This window comes from Belonocnema kinseyi, chromosome 8 (assembly GCF_010883055.1).
Source record: "Belonocnema kinseyi isolate 2016_QV_RU_SX_M_011 chromosome 8, B_treatae_v1, whole genome shotgun sequence".
In the NCBI taxonomy this organism is placed as follows: domain Eukaryota; kingdom Metazoa; phylum Arthropoda; class Insecta; order Hymenoptera; family Cynipidae; genus Belonocnema; species Belonocnema kinseyi.
The window spans coordinates 34326148-34348088 of record NC_046664.1 but is presented as its reverse complement, the minus strand read 5'-3'; the positions used below and the strand labels follow the sequence as shown (position 1 = coordinate 34348088).

The window sequence follows — 21941 nt, the reverse complement described above, 5'->3', positions numbered from 1 at the left end:
TATTATTATTTGTTTAAAATTGAAGGAAATAATAATTCTGTCTCGAATTCTGTGAATTTTAGTTTCGCATATTTTTAAATTCAGGAATTTATTTTTTGTTGATTGAAAGTGTTGTCGTTATTTGAAATTTGGGAAATTTTATAATTCGATAATAATATATATTTTCGGCGATTTTTTTTATTCATTTTTTATAAGTTCTGAATATCCATGCAATTTTTGTTTTCTATTGAATTATGTCAATTTGTTAATAATAATAATGATAGACAACAATGATCAATAATGTAAATGCAAAAAGAAGGTTATTTCTCAATTTATTTTAAACAATTTTAGTGACGACAGTCAAAATTTTATAAGGGGCCATCCAAAAATTAAGTAAGATATAGGTAAAATACATAAATTTTCAAACAAATAGTTGACTTTTCAATCCAAATAGACAAAAATAATGGAATGTTCAACAAAATTAGTTAAAGTTTCAACCAAATAGAAGAATTTCCGACAAACTATTAGAATTCTCAATCAAAACAAATCAATTTTCAACAAAAAAATAGAATTTTCAACCAAGAATGATTTTTCTGTCAATAAAGAAAGAAAATTTCATCAAAAATGTAGATTTTTTTAGCCAAAAACTTGAGTTTTCTATCTGAAAATATGAATTTTTAACAAACACATTGTATGATCAACCCAGAAATAAGAATTTCCTACCAAAATAATTAACTTTTTAACACAAAAAAGACGCTTTTCAAGCAAAAATGGAATACTTACATTTTCAGTTCAAAAATTAATTTTCCAACTAAAAGAAAAAAAAAGATTTTTCAACAAAAAAGTTCCATTTTCAACTAAATAAATCAATTTATAACTACAACGTTGAAAATCCGACAGAAAAATTGAATTTCCTTACTAAATAGATGCATTTCTACCCCAAAAGATGAATTTACAATAAATAGTTAAATTTTCAATAGAAAAAGGTAAATTTTCAATCGAAAAAAAAGAATTCTTAAAAAATAAATGAACTTTCAAACCAAAAAGATGAAGTTTTAACTAATGAGATCACTTTTCTACCAAAAAAAGACGAACTGTCAACAAAATAGTTGAATTTTCACCTAAAGCAGAGTGAGACTATTAAGTGAAAAAACACACTTTTCGAGATATTTTTATAACAAAAAAACAATTATGGTACTATTTATCCTAATTTTCAGGAGATTATAAACTTAAATCGTCTCATTTTGAAGCAAAAATGAAGTCAACGTAAATTTTTATTAATTTATACATGAAATATTTACTATTTAAAAATCTTATTTAAAAGTTAGGTTAGAATTCGTATATAAATTCCAATCACCTATTATTTGTATTTTTTGCAAAATATGGATAAAATTTGTCGCTACATACATTAATTAAAGTTTATTTAAACTGAAATTCATTGAAACTTAAATGAAATATTAAAATAATTTTTCTTAAACCTATTTGACAAAAATGTGTTTTTTCACTGTATAAGATGGAAATTCTATCCAAAACTATTTGTTTTTGATGAAGATTTGTTTTTACTATTCAATTATCGTTTTATAATTCACAAAACAATCGTAAAACCACTTTTATGCAATAATTAAAATTCATCTTAAAAATTGTGCCTAGTCCGCCTAGTTCCAGTTTTCGGCACCAGGTGGCGAAATGATAAACCACCATTCCCAATAGAAATTAATTTTTAACCAAAAAATAAATTTTATATAGAAAAAAAAGAATTTTTCACAAAATAAAGATCATTTTCAACAAAACAGTTGAATTTTTTGTAAAAAAATTACGCTTTAACCCAATAGTTACTTTTTAAATAAAAAAAAAGGTTAAACTAAAATGATGATTCATTAGCCAAAAAAATAGAATGTTTAAATAATGTAACACCACTTTGAACAAAGTAGTTGAATTTTTCACCCGCAAAAAATACGACTAAAACTGTAATAGTTGATATTTAAAACAAAAAAAGATTTTAAATTTAAACCAAAAACAGTTGAATTCAACCAAAAAGGCTGAATTTTCAACCTAATAGTGAAATTTTCTAACAAAGAAATTGAATTTTAAATAAAAAGATAAATTAATCATGAAATGGATTAATATTCTACCCCAAGACAAATTTTTAACGAAATAAATACATTTTCAACCAAATATTTCATTTTTCAGTTTAAAAATCAATTTTTAACTTAATAAATCAATTTTGGACACAAAAAGTTTTTTTTTTAATTTAAAATGATGAACCATCAACAACAAAATATTCTTGAATTGAACCAAAAAAAGACGAACTTTCAACCAAATATTTGAATTTTTAAGTGAATTTTAAAACCTTATACTTGCATTTTTTACCAAATGAATTTTCAACCAAAAAGATAAATTTCAACTAAACATGGAATAGTCAAATTTCTAGTTAAAAATAATTTCCAAGCAAATAGTTCAATTCTAAAAAAAATAGGTTTCAACTAAAATGATTAATCAACCAAAAAAAAAAAGAAGCAATTTCTGTCAAAATAGATGAACATTCAACCTAAAAAGACAAATTTTCAGCAAAGCAGTTGAAATTACAACCAAAAAGAATGATTTTTTAATAAAATTGTGGAATTTTCAACAAAATAATAAAATTAATTTTTCAGTGCATCCAAAACACCTTGGTTGTTAGCTTTTCACAGACTTTCAAGATTTCCCAGACCTGTAATAACCCTGACTAGACAATTTTTTGAATTATCACAAAAAACGAAATAACTTAAATGTTCTCGTTAATCTTATTTAATGATAACAAATATTTTTTTGCGAACACTTTGTATTCAATTGAAATGAATAAACTGATAAAAGCTCACAACCCAATTGAATCTACAAAGTCAGTAAATAAACACTCTGAATACAGAATACGAGCGCATGAATAATAAAAAGTCAACACATGAAACAGAAGTAAGCTAATATTAAATTTGGAATTATTTATCAAATACTCAAAAACAGTAGCAAGAAGGCATAAAGCTTCTCTATTCATAAACAAAGCGTGATGATATATATTTTTTCTTTGCATTGTATTTTATTTAGCACTCCCTTGTTACCATAACCTTTTTTTAATTAATTAATAGAAACGATAATTGGCTAAAACGAGGAACTAAGCCCCCTCAAACTGAGATTATAAAATAAAATCATGAAATATATTATTAAAAATAAACCTAAAAGACCTCTTACTCACTTTAGAGATAAAAAATGGTGTAAATAGTGCCACAAATCTAAAAAAAAAAGTGTCTTTAATTTATAAATGAAGAAAACTCTTATTTTTTTATCTCAGGCTTTCCCCTTTTTCTAATTTTTTCACTCAAATTCGAAATGAATTGATAGAATCTAACAAGAAAAACAAACTATTTTTGGTGGAAAATTCAGATTGGTTTTAAAATTCAACAATTTGATTGAAGTTTTATTTCTTTCTTGACTAAAGATTTTTTTAAATTTAAAATTAAACTATTTTGTTGAATATTCAGGTTTTTTAGTTGAATTGTACCTCTTTCTACAGAAATTTATTCTTTCTTGTTTGAGAATGCTACTATCTGATTAAAATTGAAATTTTTTGTTGCTAGTTCACATTTTCAGATTAAAAATTCAACTGCTTTGAAGAAAATACATCATTTGTGGTAGAAAATCAATGTTTTGATTAAAAATGTAACTGTTAAATTAGAAATTAATTACATTTTTGTTGTTCAAATATCAACGATTACATTTTTCGTTTCAAAATCATCTTTCTACGTTAAATACTCAACTCCTTAGTGGAAAATCGAACTACTTTATCAAAAGTTCACTTTTTTGGTTGAAAATTCGATTTTTTTTGTTTGTTTAAAAATTAATTTTTTAATTGAAAATTTAACTATTTTGTCAAAAATTTAGCAGCTACTCTATTTTTGTTTAAAAATATATTTGTTTTAGTTTAAAAATTGGACTATTCAGTTTAAAAATGGTAGATAAAAAAAAAGATACAAACTAAAAATTATTCAAAACAATATTTGAATGACATCACATCCATTGCTGAAACTATTTAGTAGAAAACTTGCGTGAATTGTAAAAAATTCACCTTTTTTGGTAGTGAATATATGTATCTTGTTGACAATTCGTATTTTTTGTATAAAATAATTTTTTTGTTAAAAATACAACAGTATGGTTGCAAAATAATCCGTTTTAGTTGAGCCTTCAAGTGTTTTGTTAAGAAAATTCGTATTTTTTAGTTATGTTCAACTTTTTTAAAATTTAAAACCTTTTTTGGTTTAAATATCAATTTATTACATTTTTTGTATGAAAATTTGTATTTTCGGGTTGAAAATTTAACTATTTTTAACAGAATTCTTCTGCTTGGCTTGAAAATTCAACAACTGATTCACTTTTTACTGAAAATTGAAGTAATTTGTTGAGAAATCATTTTATTTCGGTCGAAAATTAGTCTTCTAAGTAGAAAATTTGTATTTGTGGTTTAAAATTCCATAATTTGGTATAAAATAGAACTATTTGGCATAGACCTAAATAGCTTTGTAAGAAATTAGTTTTCCTATTGAAAATTAATTTTCCTCAATTAAAATGTAACTTATCAAATTTTGGTTAACAATTAATACTTAAAAATTTGGCTATTTATTTGAAAATATTTATATATGAAAAAAAAATATTAACTAAACAACCAAATACTACGTGGGCTAACATCGCACTAATTGTTCAAACTATTCAGTTAACAATTTTAAATCTAAATATTTTTTGTTTGTTTAAATATAAGCTATCAGAATTTTTTTGTGAAAATTATTTTCAGATTGAAAATTAATTTCCCTTTTATTGAAAATTAAATACTTTTTAATTGAAAATTGATTTAATTTCGGGTTAAAATCGTATCTTTTCTCGTTTAAAAGGTCAACTGTTTGGTTGAAATCTTCTGTAATTTGTTGGAAATTTAATCTTTTTTTTATTCAAAATTAAACTATTTGGTTGCAAATTCAGCGAAGAAATTAAGAAAGATTTTTTAAAGAAAAGTAATGAAATAGTGACATTAGTAGAACTTGATATTTAACCATTTCAACACTCCTTCCCTCAAAGAAGATATAAAAAAAAGTTTAAATATTGTCTTTAGCGCATCATAAATCAAACAAGAGCTTAAAATTGCGAATCTTCCTAGCTTAAATTACGAGCAATTAAGATCAAAGTCTTTACGTTATCTATGTTTTTATCACTTTAAGATTTTGATGGTAAATGAATGAAAATAAGAGATAACGTACTGCACACAAGGAAAGAATAAATAACTGAATTTCTCGTGAATTGCTTTGATTTAAGTTTTTTTTTTTTATAAAGAGGGAACAGAAAATTAATAAAAGGGATTGGAGAGCAAAACTCTCTTTTAAAATATCTAAGCAACTCTATTGTGTGCAAATGAGTTTATTTGGGTGCAGCTGTGACCTACTTCCCTGAATGGAAGACAAAAAACCTGTCTATTAATCCATCAAAAAAGTTTTTATATGTCCATAAAACGTTTGTCGTTGAAATGTCCGGGTTTAAAGAGAAAAGATACTCAAGTTTGATTAAAAATAGTAAGTAACAAAAAAGTAAAATTCTACCTGTTTTTGGAAAATTAAAATAGAAATTAAAGAGAGAGATAGAGCATTCAAAGTTTTTATTGAGATTAAGAAATGATAAAGATCTAAAAGAATTGCAAATGTTGATCTTTTAAAATGAAAAATTACAAATTTCAAGCACAAAACTTTTTATACGTTTTTGAACTCTAATTATTAAGTTATTAATTTCTTTAAACAAAATAAACATGATGAAATGAGTAAAGAATTCATAACGGAACATGTATTTTTCCAATAAAATTGAATGTTTCCCTTTTTATCATAAAAAAAACTTTACTGGTTTGAGGAAGTGTAATCATTTTAAAATCAATATTCAATACTGGTTTTTCATTTGCTGAAGGTAAGTGGAAAATAAGAATAAAAAAAGAAAAATAGAAAAAGATATAGAAAACTAAAGAAAGTAGGTTATTTTCTACATTTTTCTCTGTTTTGCACCTAGAATAAGGAAAGAACATCTGTGCTTTTGCAATATACATTGTTCTTTGAGCAAAACTGAACAAACAGGATGAATGTGGATAATGTGGATATAAGTGGTTCAGGTGTGAAATCATTTATCTACTATTTAGCAACAATTCTACCAGTCTACTATCATTAAATTAAAAACGTTACTCAATCGGTTCAAATTTCAATTTAGTGAAAGCACTATCTTCTTTTTCAAAGAATTTTGAATTAATCATTCTTTAATGATGCTCGGAACATAACCTCACTTGAACTTTGTCTTGGAAGAAATTTCGAAATCAATAAAAAAAGTAAAAACAATTATTCAATTGCACATTGTTGAGTTAAAACGATTTGATGTTGAAGAGGGAAAAGTGTTTGAAATTGTGGATGGCAAAGATAAGATTAAACAATTCAATTACATGTAAATATGTGAAAATTAAACAATGAAGAAATTAGAAGCAGTAATTAGAATTAGGTCTTAAAGCTTCTAAAATAAAGAGAAATTTACCAGAGTTAGAGTTGAAATGGATGAAATATAACCTTAAAATGAATGATCGACAAGGACCCTACCAGAAAAAGTTTATCGCCACAAATTGCATCACATATCAAAAGAACGTGCAATGACACCCACGTGGACCTTAAAATCCACTCGGAAACTTTGCTATAAAAGAAGAGGTCATAAATCTGGAAAATATGGATCTATTTAAAATCCGTAGCACTTCCGCAGGAACTTGTGGGAACTCCTCTTCCCACTACTTTCATAATTTTTTATCGAAAATCTTTTGGAAAAATTGGCCGGGTCGATGCTCGTATCCCGGATGTCAGGTCTTGAACCCGGTCGCATAATTTTCCGGAACTTTTACGAAATTCCTTTTGAGAGGAACCAGCGTTACTCGTTCGGGGAGTCGAACTTGGGTCACAATGGTGGGACATTTTCACGAACATTTTTTCTTGGGTTGTTGGTCAATTTTCTTGATCGGTTCAGAGGTTAAAGTAACGTGTTATGAGCTCGGGGTTATCTGGGCGTAAAAGGCAGTAAACGTGTGAATTTACTGCCTTTTTGGCAGGGAGAAAATTTACTGCCTTTTTGGCGACCAGAGGCCGACTGAGGCTACCGAAATACGCACTGTCGACACCTAGCCGTCACACTTTCCATTTTAGGGTAGACACTCACTTTTTCACAGTTCAGATGAATTGGAGAGAGCATCGCTGATGTATTCTAGTTGGTACACTTTTAAAGAGACTTTTAATCAGATTTGCAGAGGGGTTTCATGCAGAACCCGCTCAGCCATACGTGCGCGAGATGTCACCTTCAACGTGTCGTTGCACTGCGCTGCACGTTATCACTTTCATATTTACATAGAATGCACACCGTTTTAATCAGCCCGATCGTATTTGTATATCCAGAGTTGAAACGACGAAAAAGCGACAACGGCGGCTTGGACTTGGACGACTTGGACCTCACTCGACCGCCATCTTGCAAAATTCCCATGATGCCACGGAGCTTGCAGGAGAAGTTCGAGAAGGAGGAGGTTAGTCGCTCCAGAAAGGGCGGGAGATTTCATCAAAATTTGCAATTTCGAACGTGTTTGATTTAGAATTACATTTTAAGTAAAAACTTTTTCAGAAATGCAAATTGAAAATTGTTTTGTTTGGAAATTATGGCTATCAAATTTTCAAGGATTAGAAACAGGTTCGAAATATAATACATTTCAAAAAGTTACCGGCTCTGTTTCAAAACAGGCAAATTTTAATTTTAAATTATCTTCAGTTTTAAAATGATGAATTTTTAACTGTTAAAAATTCTACTATTCAAAATCGATGAGAATTGAATTTCGAATAGTTGAATGTTGATTTTTTTTTAATTTTCAACAGTTTAATTTTCAACTGTTGAAAATTGATTTTAAAACAATTGAGGAGATTTCAGAGCAGGGCGAAAGATGTCATCCGTTTATGAAATTTGGAACGTGTTTGATTTAGAATTGCAGTACATATTCAAAAGATTTGAAAAATGCAATTTAAAAATTTTGTTTTGAAAATTATGATTTTTAAGTTTACAATAGTGAGAAACGGGTTCGAAATATAATAAATTTAAAAAACTTACAAATTCTACTTAAAATCAGGCAAATTTCAATTTTCAATTATCCTAAATTTCCAAATGCTTAATTTTTAACTTCTCAATATACTGCTGGTAAAGCTAGAAGAAAATTAAATCTCCAAAAGTTGAATTTTCTTACAGTTAACAATTCAACTATTGAAAACTAAAGAAAATTTAATTTTAAACAGTTAAATTTTGAACTGTTAAATTGTCATAAAATTAAAATTTAATATTCTTGAATTATCAACAGTTGATCATCCATATGTAGGAAATTTCGCTTTTGAAAATGGAAGAAAATTAAATTTCCAAAAGTTGAATTTTCTTACCGTTGAAAACTGAAGAAAATTTAATTTTAAGCAGTTAAATATTGAAGTTTCCTAAATTTTGAACCATTGAATTGTCACAAGATAAATATTTAATTTTCTTCAATTATCAACAGTTGAACATCTATATGTTGAAAATTCCACTTTTTAAAATGGAAGAAAATTGATTTTCCCAAAGTTGAATTTTCTTACCGTTGAAAATTCAACTGATGAAAACTGAAGAAAATTTAATTTTAAACAGTGAAGTATTGAATTTTCTTAAATGTTGAAGAGTTATATTTCAACAGATTAAAATTTAATTGCTTCAATTATCAACAGTTAAACATCCAAATGTTGAACATTCCACTTTTGAAAGTGGTAGAAAATTGAATTAAAAAATGTTGGAGAAGATTTCAAAGGGCGGGATATTTCATCAAATTATGCAAAATTTTGAACGTGTTTGATTTATAATTACATTTTAAATTAACAAATTCGGAGAAATTCAAATTAAAAATGTTTTTGTATTGAAAATTATGAGTTTCAAGTTTGCAATGCTTTTAAACAGGATCAAAATATAATAATATGCATTTCAAAAATTTCGTAATTCGATTTCAAATCAGGTAAATAGGAATGTTTAATAATCTTCAGTTTTCAAATGTTTAATATTCATTAGTAAAAAATTCTACGATTCAAAATTGAAGAAAATTGAATTTCCCACAGTTAATTGTCCACATTTGAAAATTCAACTATTGAAAACTGCACTTGAAATAGTTAAATATTTAATTTAAAAAAATTTTTAATAGTTGAGTTTTCAATGAATTAAAATTCAATTTTCTTCAATTAACAAAAACTCAAAATTTAAATAATGAGAATCGAGCCCTTAAAAATTAAAGAAATTTGAATTAAAAACAGTGAGAAAACTTTTGAGAAATGCAAATTTAAAATATTGCTTTTGTTTTAAAATTATAAATTTTAAAGTTTCAATTGATAGAAACAGGTTCGAAATATAATACATTACATTACAAAAACTTATAAATTTGATTTAAAATCGGGCATATTTTAATTTACAATCATCTTCATTCGAATGTTGAAAATTAAATAATTAAAAATGGAAGGATGATTAAATGTTGAGAAATGAAAATTTTAAATTCTTTTGTTTTGATAATTATGAGTTTAAAATTATTGTTGGTTAGGAACAGGTTCGAAATAGAATACATTAAAAACAAATTACCAATTGCATTTCAAATCAGTCAAACATTAAATTTGAATTTTTCTTCAATTCTTAACAGCTGAATTTTCCACGGTTAAAAATTGAATTTCCAACAGTTTAATGTTGAATTTTCTTAAATTTTGAACAGTTGAATTTTGAACAGTTTAAAATTCAACCGTTAAAATACAATTTTCAACTTTCTTTAGTTATCAACAGTTAAATGTTCAAATGTAAGAGGATATTAATCTATTCATTCCAATTTGTAATAACAAAATTGGAAAATATGAAATTGAATTTTTAACAAATTAATGCTAATTAATATAAATTAATTTTTCAACAGTTTAAAATTCAACAGTTAAAAATACAAATATGGAAAACTCAACGTTCAATGTTCTTATATTATCAACAGTTGAACATTCAAATGTCAGAAATTGAGCTGATAAATATTTTAAAAAATTTGAATTTTTACCAGTTGAGAAGCTTTCAAAAGACGGTAGATTTCATGAAATTATACTTAAAACAAGAAGATTTTCTGGAAAGCCCCATTTTATTTTTTTACATGCTTCCCAGTGGGCACAAAAATATGAAAATTCCAAGTTGATGTCTCTAGGACATCCTTAATTATTTTGCCCACTGGGTTTGTTTACAGTTTCCACTTATACAAGTAGAACTTTTCTAGATGTGTAAACTTTTATCTAAAGATTTTCTTGTACCGTTTGTTTGATCCCAAAAATAACATGTTTCATTCAAATATTACGTGACAAGTTTTCTGGAAGAGGGGTATGGCGAAAGTCTATCATTGTCGACGACGGGGGGGGGGAGGGTCTCCCCAAATTTAATGTGGACAAGGGTGGTCCTAGACCTAGATTTTTTTATTTTCATAAGAGAAAGTATTAGATTTATGTAAAATCCCCCCCCCCCCCCCCCCCCCCCCCCCCCCCCGGGTATTCTCAAATATCCAAGTTTTGAGACATTCGAAGCAAAAAAAAAACAGGTTTTCGCGAATGTGTCTCCCTATGGATGTGTCTGTGTGGCTAAATTTTTAGTCTATTCAGCACTATAACTTTTGAAAGTATTGACACATTAGATTATCCTTTGGTATAATCTTTTAGAACCCTAAACTGAAGGCCAAATTTCGTTAGTCAGCCACTTTGGATACAAATTCAGAAATTTAGAGCATTTTCCAAAATTTGTATGCCACTTTTTTAAGATTTAAAAATTATATATAAGTCTATTCGTATTACTCAAAAAACGAACAATTTATCCTTATGACTTTTTACAATAAATAAATTTCTAGAGTAATAGAATTTACCAAATTAAAAAAAACGAAAATGAAAATTTTATGCCAAACAAACCACTATATGAAAACAAGTCAAAAAAAGAAAATCGTTGTTTTTTGAATACCCTATGAGATTGTAATAAAAACTTTTGGAAATTTCTTGAAAAATCGAAAATACAAATTTTGAGCTAAACAACGCGAGCTACGGAGAAAATGTATAAATAAAATGTATATAAATACGAAAAAACTCCATATTAACCTTAAAAAGATCTACATATTTCTCATTAACCATTTTTTCATTGGATAAATAATTTTTGTTTTATTCGTGACAAATACTGTTAAAGACAAAAGTTCCATTTTTTCAAGTAAAAGTGAAAATTAGATTATAGTTTAATGTAGAAAAGTTCGTACTTTGGGCAAAATCGAGTGCGAAGCATGAGATACGTGATAAGAATGTGTTTTCGTTAAAGCCGGAGGAGCTTTAGCAAAAGGGAATTCACAATCACCAAATTATAAGTAACAATATCTTTAATTTTAAAAGCTATTTGCACAAATGTGAAGACCGAGCGTCTAGCGCGAGGCATATACACACTCTAGCCCGCAGCGCGAGATCCAGCTGACGCGCGCCTCGACGCACTCAAACTTGCGAGCGAAGCGAGTCGCGCGTTTAATTTTCATGCATATCGCCCCCGAAGTTTGTTCAAATCCAGAGCAATATAAATGCGTTTAAAAAAAATTATATTTAGAGTTTCTGCAAGGCGCATGAAGTTTAACATGTATTTTCCATAAAAAGAAAAGATGTTTTTGTACATTTCATTCAGAATCATCGTTATGAGGTAACCATAAAGTAACCATAAAATACGAATAAAAATTTTTTTTTTAAATTTCACACACGTGAGTCTGTTTTATAGGGCCCCAAAAAACCTCATGAGTGAAGAATTGGATTTTGCGAGTGTGCTTGGCGCATACTATTTTTGTTTTCAAGTTTCTTTTAATAAACAACAAGTCATTATAGTTTATAGCTATTTTCTCTTCGAATAATGATAGAAAGTTGCAGTTTTTTTAATTTTCCACTTTTGGCCAAATTTTGAATTATAGTAAGGTGATAATTAATTAAAGTTGATGAAAACCATTATTTAAAAAAAATTTTTTATCATTTTTAATCATATAATCTTTGAAAAATGTTAGAAAGTAGCGGTTTTTTCTGAAATTTTCAACTCTTTGTCTACGTTTTACTTAGAGTGCGGTGTACTAATTAGTCAAATTCAAGGAAAATAATGTTCAAGCCTATTATTGTTATTATTATTATTTATAACTATTTTATAAGTGTTACTGAAATTCAACAAAAAAAGTGGTTTTGAAGCATATTATAATTATTATTTATAACTATTTTTCTCCTATAATAATGCTAGATAGTTGCGGTTTATTTCCTAAAATTTTCCAGTTTTCGTCAACTTTTTACTTAGAAAGAGGTATTAATGCAATTAATAGGTAATTAATGCAATTTAACAAAAATAATTCATTAAACAAATTATTATTGTTTTCACCTTTCTTGTTCTATACTTATGTTTGATATTTGCGTGTCTTTCTGAATTCTTTAACTTTCTGTGGACTTTTTTTACTTTTAAAGATAATAATTAATAAGATTTAACAAATATAATTGTTTAAACAATTCATTATGGCTTATAACGGTCTTCTCGTAGAGTAATGCTAGAAAGCTGCAAATCTTTTTTTAAATGTTGATCTTTTCATTGACATTTTAGTTTTCCATTGCTACATAAAGGAAAATTTACATTTTAAATATGATCCATATACAAAATTCGAAGAATATTTCAAGTATCTGTTTTTTTCAGAAAATTATATTTACAAAATAAAAGATTGTTTCAGAAGTCATTCTCTATTTTGTTTATTTATTATTTGTTCATAACTGAAAACCCAAAGCAAAGTTAAAAATTTCAAAAAAACCTCAACTTCCTAGCAATTATCTAAGAGAAGATAGTTATAAAGAATAATAAATTGTTTAAGCAATTATTTTTGTCTAATTTTAATCATTTATACCCTACTCTAGGTGAAAAACTGACAAAAAGTTGAATATTTGAGAAAAAACCACAACTTTCTAGCATTATTCAAAGAGAATATTGTTTTAAAAATTTCAAATGGTTATACAAAAATAATGTTTGTTAACTTGAATTAATTAATATCTCACTCTAATTCAATAATAGACAAAAAGAGGAAATTTTGAGAAAAACTACAATTTTCTAGAATTATGCTAAGAATGTATTATTATAAATAATAAATTTTTTTAATAATTATTTGTTCTAAATTTAATTGATTATTGTCTTGCCCTAACTGCAAAACTGAAATCCAACAAAAAGATTCGGAAAAACGGAGACTTTCTATTATAAGAAGAAATTTGCTAAAAACATGAATAAATTGTTTGAACAATTTATTTAAATATTCAATGATCGGTAGAAAATAGAATTCTAAGTATTAGAAACAATTTGTAATAACAAAAACCGCAAAGAAATTATAATTAGCGCCAAAAACTTGCAAGGCCCAATTTTTCACTTATGGGGTTTTTTGGGACTCTATACAAAAGTCTTTTCGGTGTGAAATTTAAAAAGTGACTGTATTTGCATTCTATAGCTAATTTTAGAGAAAAATGTGGAGTTTCAACTCGATTCAGATAACACTGACGATTTAGAATGAAATCTACAAAAACCTCTTTTTTCTTGTAGAAAATATGTGTTAAACTTTACAAGGCTTGCGGAAAATGTCTAACTATAATATTTGCTTAAGCGCATTTATATTTTTGTAGATTAGAACAAATTTGGGTGCGATATGGATGAAAATTTAGAAAAAAATTTCCAGTGTATTGATGGACCATCCTAACGTGGACTTGCATTCTCCTGAATCTGCGGATTTCTTTTCAGAAAAAAATGTTTACTTTTTGTTTGGTCTTCCTACTTTGTATCATAAAGCTTATTTTTTCAAGAGTCGTCAAAAGTCCACGTTTATCCACAAGGGTGGCATGGATTTTTTATCTCATAATTTAACTTTTTATGTTTCTTGAAAACTTTATCCTGTTTATTGGATAAATTTGAAATTGGTCTTTTTTTATAGAAAATTATATTCTTGGTCGAAAATTCAATTTTTTGGTTTAAAATTTAACAACTTTTTTTACCATTCGTTATTTCGTCAAAATTTTCTTTATCGCAGTTTTTACTGAAAATTTGACTATTCCATTTTTGGTTACAACTTCTTACTGTATATTGTATAAGTGGAAAATTCAACTGTTTGGTAGAAAACTCATGTTTTATTGTTGAAAAGTCGTCTTTTTGGACTAAAAGATAACCTTGTTTGTGGAAAATTCAATTTTTTTGTTAAAAATTTCATTATTTGACAGAAAATTCATATATTTTGTTAAAAAGTCGTACTTTGGACAGAAAGTTAATCTTGTTTGTAAAAAATTCAACTTTTTTGTTGAAAATATAATTGTTATATAGAAAATTCATATATTTTGTGAAAAAGTCGTCTTTTAAGTAGAAAATTATTATTGTTTGTTGAAAGTTAAACTTTTTTGTTGAGAATTTAACTATCTTGTAAAAATTCATCTTTTCTGATTTAAAAGTCCACTGTTTTCTAAAACATTCGACTTTTTAGCTTAAAAACTCTACTATGTTCTTGAAAATTTACCTTTCACTATAAAAAAAGTCACCTTTTTGGTTGAAAAGGAAATTTTCTGATGAAAATTCAACATTCATCCTTTTGAATTGTACGTTAAATTTTTATGTCAGAAAAGTCATCTTTCTTGGTTGACAAGTAACTGTTTTGCTAAAAGTTCAACTGTTGTCGAAAAAAGTCGTCTTTTTGTGTTGAAAATTAATTTCTTAACGTAGACAATTTTGTTGTTAAAAATTCAACTATTTTTTTGAAAATGCATTTCATCTTGTACTATCTTTCCGTAATCTATACAATTTTGAATGTAAAATATATGCAGGGCCTGAAAGCATATCTTTCGACCAACCTTGAAGGCCGACTCGCTCTGACGGCGGGAGAGAAATTGGACCACGACGCTCGTAAGCACCATAGTGAAATCTGTGGTTGAATATCTCTTTGAAAATTATTCTAACAGAAATGTAGCAAGTTTTGCCCGAGTATATTTGTTATGTATAAAAATAAAACATACAAACTTTTCATTAAAAAGTTTCAATTCACTTATTTAATCAATTCCTTATTATTTTACATATTTTTAAAAACTTAATTAGTTTGGCCACATAACAGAAATATTACATAATGTCAAAATTAATTTTGTAATAATCATTTTAATAATTAAAATAAAAAGATTTGACTACCCGATATTCTCGGTTCAATTATAAAATATAGTAGTTTTGATTATCCGCGATAGTTGTCTTGACTAACAGATATAATCATTTTGAGTATATGAACTTAATAGATTAAACCATTTTTTATATTCTACCTGAATCTTCTTGGATTTTCAAGTTGATAAACTAAGATGATCTAGTACGCTTTCCCAGTATCGTGAACTTGACACTCTAAAATAGTGAATCTAGGCTGATCATCAGTTTTTCTCCATGTAGGTATTCTTTGAATGATTGTAACAAATCAAAAATAAATTTTTTGAAATATAACATCCAAGTATATGTTTGATTTTTTATTAATATTTTTTTTAATTCTTGTATTTTTTTCAAAAGTACGAAATCTAACACGTTTTGTCTCGGGCTGCACGTGATAGGTTTTGTATTACTTGAAATACTTTTTGCACTAACAAGAATTGAAAAGAAAAAACGCTTTTAAATAAAGAATAAAACAATACATTTTAGACCCTAATGTCAATTAAAACAAATCTTCTTTACAATTATCATACTTAGGTTACATATTATTATTATTATTATGATTATGCCATTAAGCCATTTTTGCCGTCCAAGATAAAAAGATACGCAAGTGATGCGGTTTAGAATTTTTCTCTTATACCTGAAATCGAAAAGTCAACCTAAACGACAATGTCACTTTTGCATCTTTTTACTTTGAACGGCAGATTTCCATTTCGGGGTAGGCGTATAGATTTTGGGATTGATATAGAATTCCCGTGTTACTTATTTGAATAATATGTTCGTTTTACAACACTAGGGTCCCATTCACACATTCTAACCATTCTTTCCGTGGTCTGCATCTGGGCAGACTGCCATTTACTTTACCTTGATACACTTGTTTCGTTAGTCGTTCATATTTCATTCGCTCAACATGCCCAAACCATTTTATAGAATTTCTTTCACATATATCAACTAGTATCTCATCTACATCACATTCTTTGAGGATTATCTCATTACTCACTTTGTCCATCAATGCTTTTGCTGCGTATCGCACGCAGGAATTTCATTCTAATCGCGTTAATTTTACTCTTATCCTTTTCCTGATAGATAACGTACTCCTAGCGTATAACACAGATGGCATAAATATAGAATTGTGTATTGATATTTCATCTTTATTTGACATATTTTTATTTCTCATAACGGGCCCCGCTCTACCGATAACCTTCCTATCCTCGTTTATGCGCCTATCTAATGCGTCATCTATATTTCCGTCAATTGTGAATAGGCTGCTTTAGAGTCTTTAAAAATAATGTACAAAAAATGGAGGACGGAAAAAATGTCTAAATGACCAAATTTTCAATTCTGCTGCAACGTCTCTCAGGTATAAATTCAAAAAAACTTTGGGTTTTTGATCCAGGTCAAAAATTGCGGGGGTTAGGTTTCCGGCCATGGACAATTTAATAAAAACAGGCGTCCACGGAGAAATGTTTTATTATTAGTATTATAATTCCCATTTTACACAATTTCGATTGATCTCTTTATTGAATCAACAAAAATTCCTGAAATATGCCTATTTTTTGTTTAACCCCATAATTAAACCTTTTTTTGCTAGTCTTCAATTGACTCTGCCATAACAACCTCATCATATGTGGAAACGAACCCACGTACCATCACTTTCTCGAGATCCACATATTCTTCGTCGTAGAGGGCTATGCTTGTACTTATGAATTCTTATGAATATAATAAGTAGACATGGGGACATAACTCATCCTTTTCTAACACCTTGCATAATATTAAACCAGTCACTCAGTTTCCTTTCCTATCCAAATAAAAGCTTCATATAGCTTCATATAGCTTCATATAGCTTCATCTCCAAATAATTCCTAAAAAGAGTGTCTTAAAACGTCTAGTATCCTGTCTATATCATATAACATTTCTCCCTTGCTATTTCTCATGCTGACAAACTCTGTACTTTTAATTATCTTCATCCATTTTTGAAGCAGGTTTTTGCTTCCTTCGAAGTCGTTTGGATGTTCTTCTTTTCTTCCGTTTTAATTTTATATATAATCGCCTTGAATATTCATTGAACATTCCTCTTTTTGTTTCTGTAAGATTTTTTAAGCCTTTTTATCTCTTGATCTCTAAAACCTGTGATGTAAGCAATTCTGCTGTACGCTTCTTTCTTTTATTCTTGTCGGGGTGCCTGAATTTCATTATTCCACCTTCCACCATGGATCAGCAGACGTTCTTCCTACAACCGCAGTACCACACACTTCTGCCGCACTTCTATAATGACATATGCTCTATCGTAATCGATTCGTTTTCTATGTTTTTATTATCTATCAGCGCCTCCTAAGTTGTCTCTTTCTATCTGTTCGTTTATCTTATTCTGAAAATCTATTCGCACTTATAGTTTCTATAAATTATCAGTTTTGCTATGCGTTTTGTTGTTGTTGCTTTCCTCCTTCTCCATCCCCGGCCTAAGTTATTTTGGAGACCAGAAGGTAATGATCAGTGTTGCATTCAGGACCCCCCATGACCCTCGTATCTTTCACTAACTCGCGTAATCATTCACTCGACATAACGAAGTTATGGTGGCTATTTCCTTTATAACAAGTGTACATGTGGATTATTTTATGCCTAAACCAAGTATTTGTAACAAATAATCTCTTTTCTAAAGCATAAGTTAACAAATCAGTATCCGTCATAATTTGTTCTTGGTTCCCTAAAATTACCTAGCATCCTTTCTGTATCCTGATCGTGGATGCCTACACACCCATTTATATTTCCTAAGAAGAATGATTTTTTCACCATGCTCGCTAGTACATATTGTATATCATTTAAATTGCCTCAGAAGGCGTCTTTTACTGATCTCAGATCACTATCAACTGGGTTATAGCACGCTATGATAAATAATCTTTAGATTCCTACTTTCATTCTAACCCATAACAATCTGAGAGATACAACACCATGATCTCTGAGATACTGTCTTGTTCTTTCATTCGTAAATCAAACCGTGCTCTTGACTACTATGTGACTCACTATCTACTCCTCGTTATATATCAAATCCCCCTTTTAATACCCCGGAAGGATGTGTTGGTCTTCTTTTTTGTGAAAATCGCGATATTTTTAGACATTTTTTTGTTGGAAAACAAATGGCAGAAATCAGGGGGAGCCCTTTTTTTGTTTTACTGCCGACCGCTGGTGCCATTCTTCGACCCCTGGTTCTGAATGCTTGGATGACCTGGCCACGGGTCGAAGAATGGGACCAGCGGTCGGCTGGTACTTTTAAGCAACAATTTTTATTTTTTTTTTAATTTCTCAACTGCAACTGGTTCACAACAGTTTTCCTCATACTCATGAATTTCTTCAAATTTTTTCCATCGCCCCTTGTATAAGAAATAATGCTCTAAACTCGACTGTTCTTAAATGGATCCGAAAATCCTGACTTTTTTTTACATTTTTGAGTCTGCTAAGCACACAAATTTTTTTACGTAAACGTGTTCAAGCTCATTTACGTAGAATACTTTCAGCTTTTATATGACTCTTTTTTTTGTTGCGCTATCATTTTTTTTTGACTGAGTTGTTAAGCTTCAAAGGCAGATGCCTATAGTTTTCTCGCCGATAGTAGTCTCCACTCATCGCCTGAAATTCGATCTTAATCTTTACTGTATGCATTCCTTTCGTAAATCAAAAATTCATTCTATTCCAAGGCTATTTTATTTATTTTTTAATTATTAATTGTTTAAATTGCACGCCCAGCTACTACCTTTATTCCAGAAATTTATTGTGCAAATCGAAATCAAGTCTAAAATTAAGTAGTTTGTCGTCGTATTGTGGAGAGTCAAGTTAAAACGTCAGTCCCAGCAAATTTCGGTTAATGATGGGGGAGGGAGATAGAACTGGAGCCGAGAAGTAATTAATAAAAAGCATTTATATAAATGAACACTGACCAAATAACGCTTTTTTTAATGTGCTCTAAAATAATGGTGGTGCTACTGGCGGATGCGCAGGGTCTTTTAACAAATTATAATTATTGAATTTTTTATTTTTTCTATCATAATCTATATTTAGGATTTATTATAATTCTATGGATTTAATATATCTGCAATTTGCGAACAAAAACAAGAATAATTTCGAATACATTCAATTTTCGTGAGCTGAGAAATATATAATTGACAATCTTCAATAGTTCACTTTGTTCCTATAAAATTTAATTAGATATCGTGTAAATTTAAAACTTTTCCATTTTTAATGTTTACATTCAAAATTATTGAATTTCTAGTTTTTTACTACGCCTTTTTAAAATTCATTAATCAGAATGAAAATACCACAAAAGAATTCACTAGTAATTTTATCATGAAACGCGGCAGATGGTTTCCACAGAGCAAAAATAGGTAATTTGTGGGAATCTATTAATGGAGATTTCGAAATATCGGCCCCTTATAAAGATCCGTTCGATTCGAATTTTCTCAATTGTTTATACAGAAAAATTAAAATCTGTTAATAATGCGAACTGTAATAGAAGAACAAAATCAAATTTTTTTTACTTAATACTCCTACATAAATTAGTATCCGATAAATTATTTGGAGATTAATATTATTTTAGGAAAAAAATTTAAATTCTAAAGAAATTAAGTTACGAATTTGTGCTGAAAAACCAGATCTCTGGAAAAAAATTGTCTATGACTTTAAGAATTAAAATTATATCATTAGTTATATATGTTATTTAAGTTTTTTTCACTGCCGCGTCTTACCAACTTATTTTTAAAAAAGGTCGGTGAAACATTCTCAACATTTACGGTTTCCAATTTTAAAAATACGTGAATAATATTCAAATATAGTTATTTGTTTAAAAAATGTGTTCCTTACAAAAAGTGTTTCAACCATTTCAGCGATAGAAATATTTATTTTCAAAGTAAGCGGCAATAGTTAGAAAATATTTAATTTAAAAAATTATTGTTAATTTTTTTTTAAAAAGATCTTTTCGTTTCGCTCCGCTGGGAATCGAACCACAGGTTCAAAAATACACATATATACAGATTCCTTACAAATTTGTACTTGTAACACCTGGCCTAATAATGCGTATATTTCTGAAAAAGGGTGCTTCTCTCGATCTCTCTAGTAGCTTAATGGTAAAGCACCCGACCGGTAATCGGAAGCTCCACATAATCTGTAAAAACGTTAAGAAATTCTGTTATTCTCAGATGATAATACATATTCCTGGGCAAATTTGACTTGTAACACCTGGAATAATAATGCGTGTATTTATGAAAAAGGTTCCTTCTCTCGATCACTCCAGTAGCTTAATGGAAAGCACCCGACCGGCAATCGGAAGTTCTGTGGTTCGATTCCCAGCGGAGCGAAAAAAAAGATCTTTTAACAGAAAAATTTAATTTTAAAGATTTATAATTCATAGGTCCATGTAGTCTGTAAAAAGTGAAGAAATCCTATTATTCTCTGATGATAATACAGATTCCTTGAAAAATTTGACTTGTAACGCCTGGAATAATAATGCGTGTATTTATGAAAAAGGGTCCTTCTCTCGATTCCTCTATTAGCTTAATGGCAAAGTAACCGACCGGCAATCGGAAGTTCTGTGGTACGATTCACAGCGGAGCGAAAGAAAAAGATCTTTTAACCCAACAAAATTAATTTTAATGATTTGTAGTTCATACCTCCATGTAGTCTGTAAAAATGTTTAAAAATTCTGTTATTCTCTGATGATAATACAGATTCCTTGAAAAATTTGACTTGCAACACCTGGAATAATAATGCGTGTATTTATGAAAAAGGGTTCTTCTCTCGATCTCTCTAGTAGTTCAACAGGAAAACACCCGAAAGGCAGTTGGAAGTTCTGTGCAACAATTCTCAGCGGAGCGACAGGAAAAAAATCTTTTTTGAAACAAAATTTAATCAAAACGATGTTTGATTCATAGCTCCATCTAGTTTGTAAAGACGTTAAGAAATTCTGTTATTCTATGGTGAAAATACAGATTCCTTCAATCATTTGACTTGTAACACCTGGAATAATAATGCGTGTAATTCTGAAAAAGGGTTTTCTTCTCGATCTCTCTAGTAGCTTAATGGAAAAGTACCCGAATGGCAAACGGAAGTAATATAATCAATTATTTCTTATGAGCGCAAACAATATTATTTACCACGAAAAAAGTTTGAAATTCATGAAAAATAACTATTTTATCGATATTTTTTGTAATCGAATTGTTTCTTGACATCACAGCTTACTACTTTTTTAAATGGTTGCATTTTAAATAATCATGTCTTATTTTTTTGGAAAAAACATTCACTTAAACTCCATTCTTTTCATTTAAAAAAATAAGTAAACAGTCTTCAAATATATTGATACAAGAAATATTTGTTTATAAACATTATTTTAACGATTTCAGCTATAGAGTTATAGAGAATGTTTACCCCGAAAAATAAGTCACAAGTTTTTAAAATTCAACCATTATTTAAAAATTGGTAAGAAACGAAAGTGCTAAAAACTTTAATTGCAAGAAAATGGTTAAAATAATTCTTTACAAAATATTTGTTGTAATTTAATTTTTTCATACTATCTTTCTAAAATAATTAGCCAATTCATCGTAAAGTTGGACAGTCTGGTTACAACTTCAGTCCAACCCAACTTTGGTGAATGGAGGGGGGGGGGG

The 21941-nt window shown here is 28.5% G+C and overlaps 2 protein-coding genes across 3 annotated transcripts in view; one reads left to right on the top strand and one right to left on the bottom strand.

The window, feature by feature from the left end:
• Positions 1-7518, bottom strand: part of LOC117178991 — a 292457-nt gene extending 284939 nt beyond the window's left edge. For both annotated transcript variants that reach the window (XM_033370592.1, XM_033370593.1), the window contains exon 1: positions 7222-7518. The gene's annotated coding sequence lies outside the window, so the exon portion shown is untranslated. The remainder of the gene's footprint in view (positions 1-7221) is intronic.
• On the top strand, positions 7294-15044 carry LOC117178432. The gene is made up of 2 exons (XM_033369857.1): positions 7294-7579; positions 14937-15044. Exons 1-2 carry the CDS (start codon positions 7319-7321, stop codon positions 15042-15044), a joined length of 369 nt encoding a protein of 122 aa, XP_033225748.1. The 5' UTR covers positions 7294-7318.
• Positions 15045-21941: the final 6897 nt, after the last annotated feature.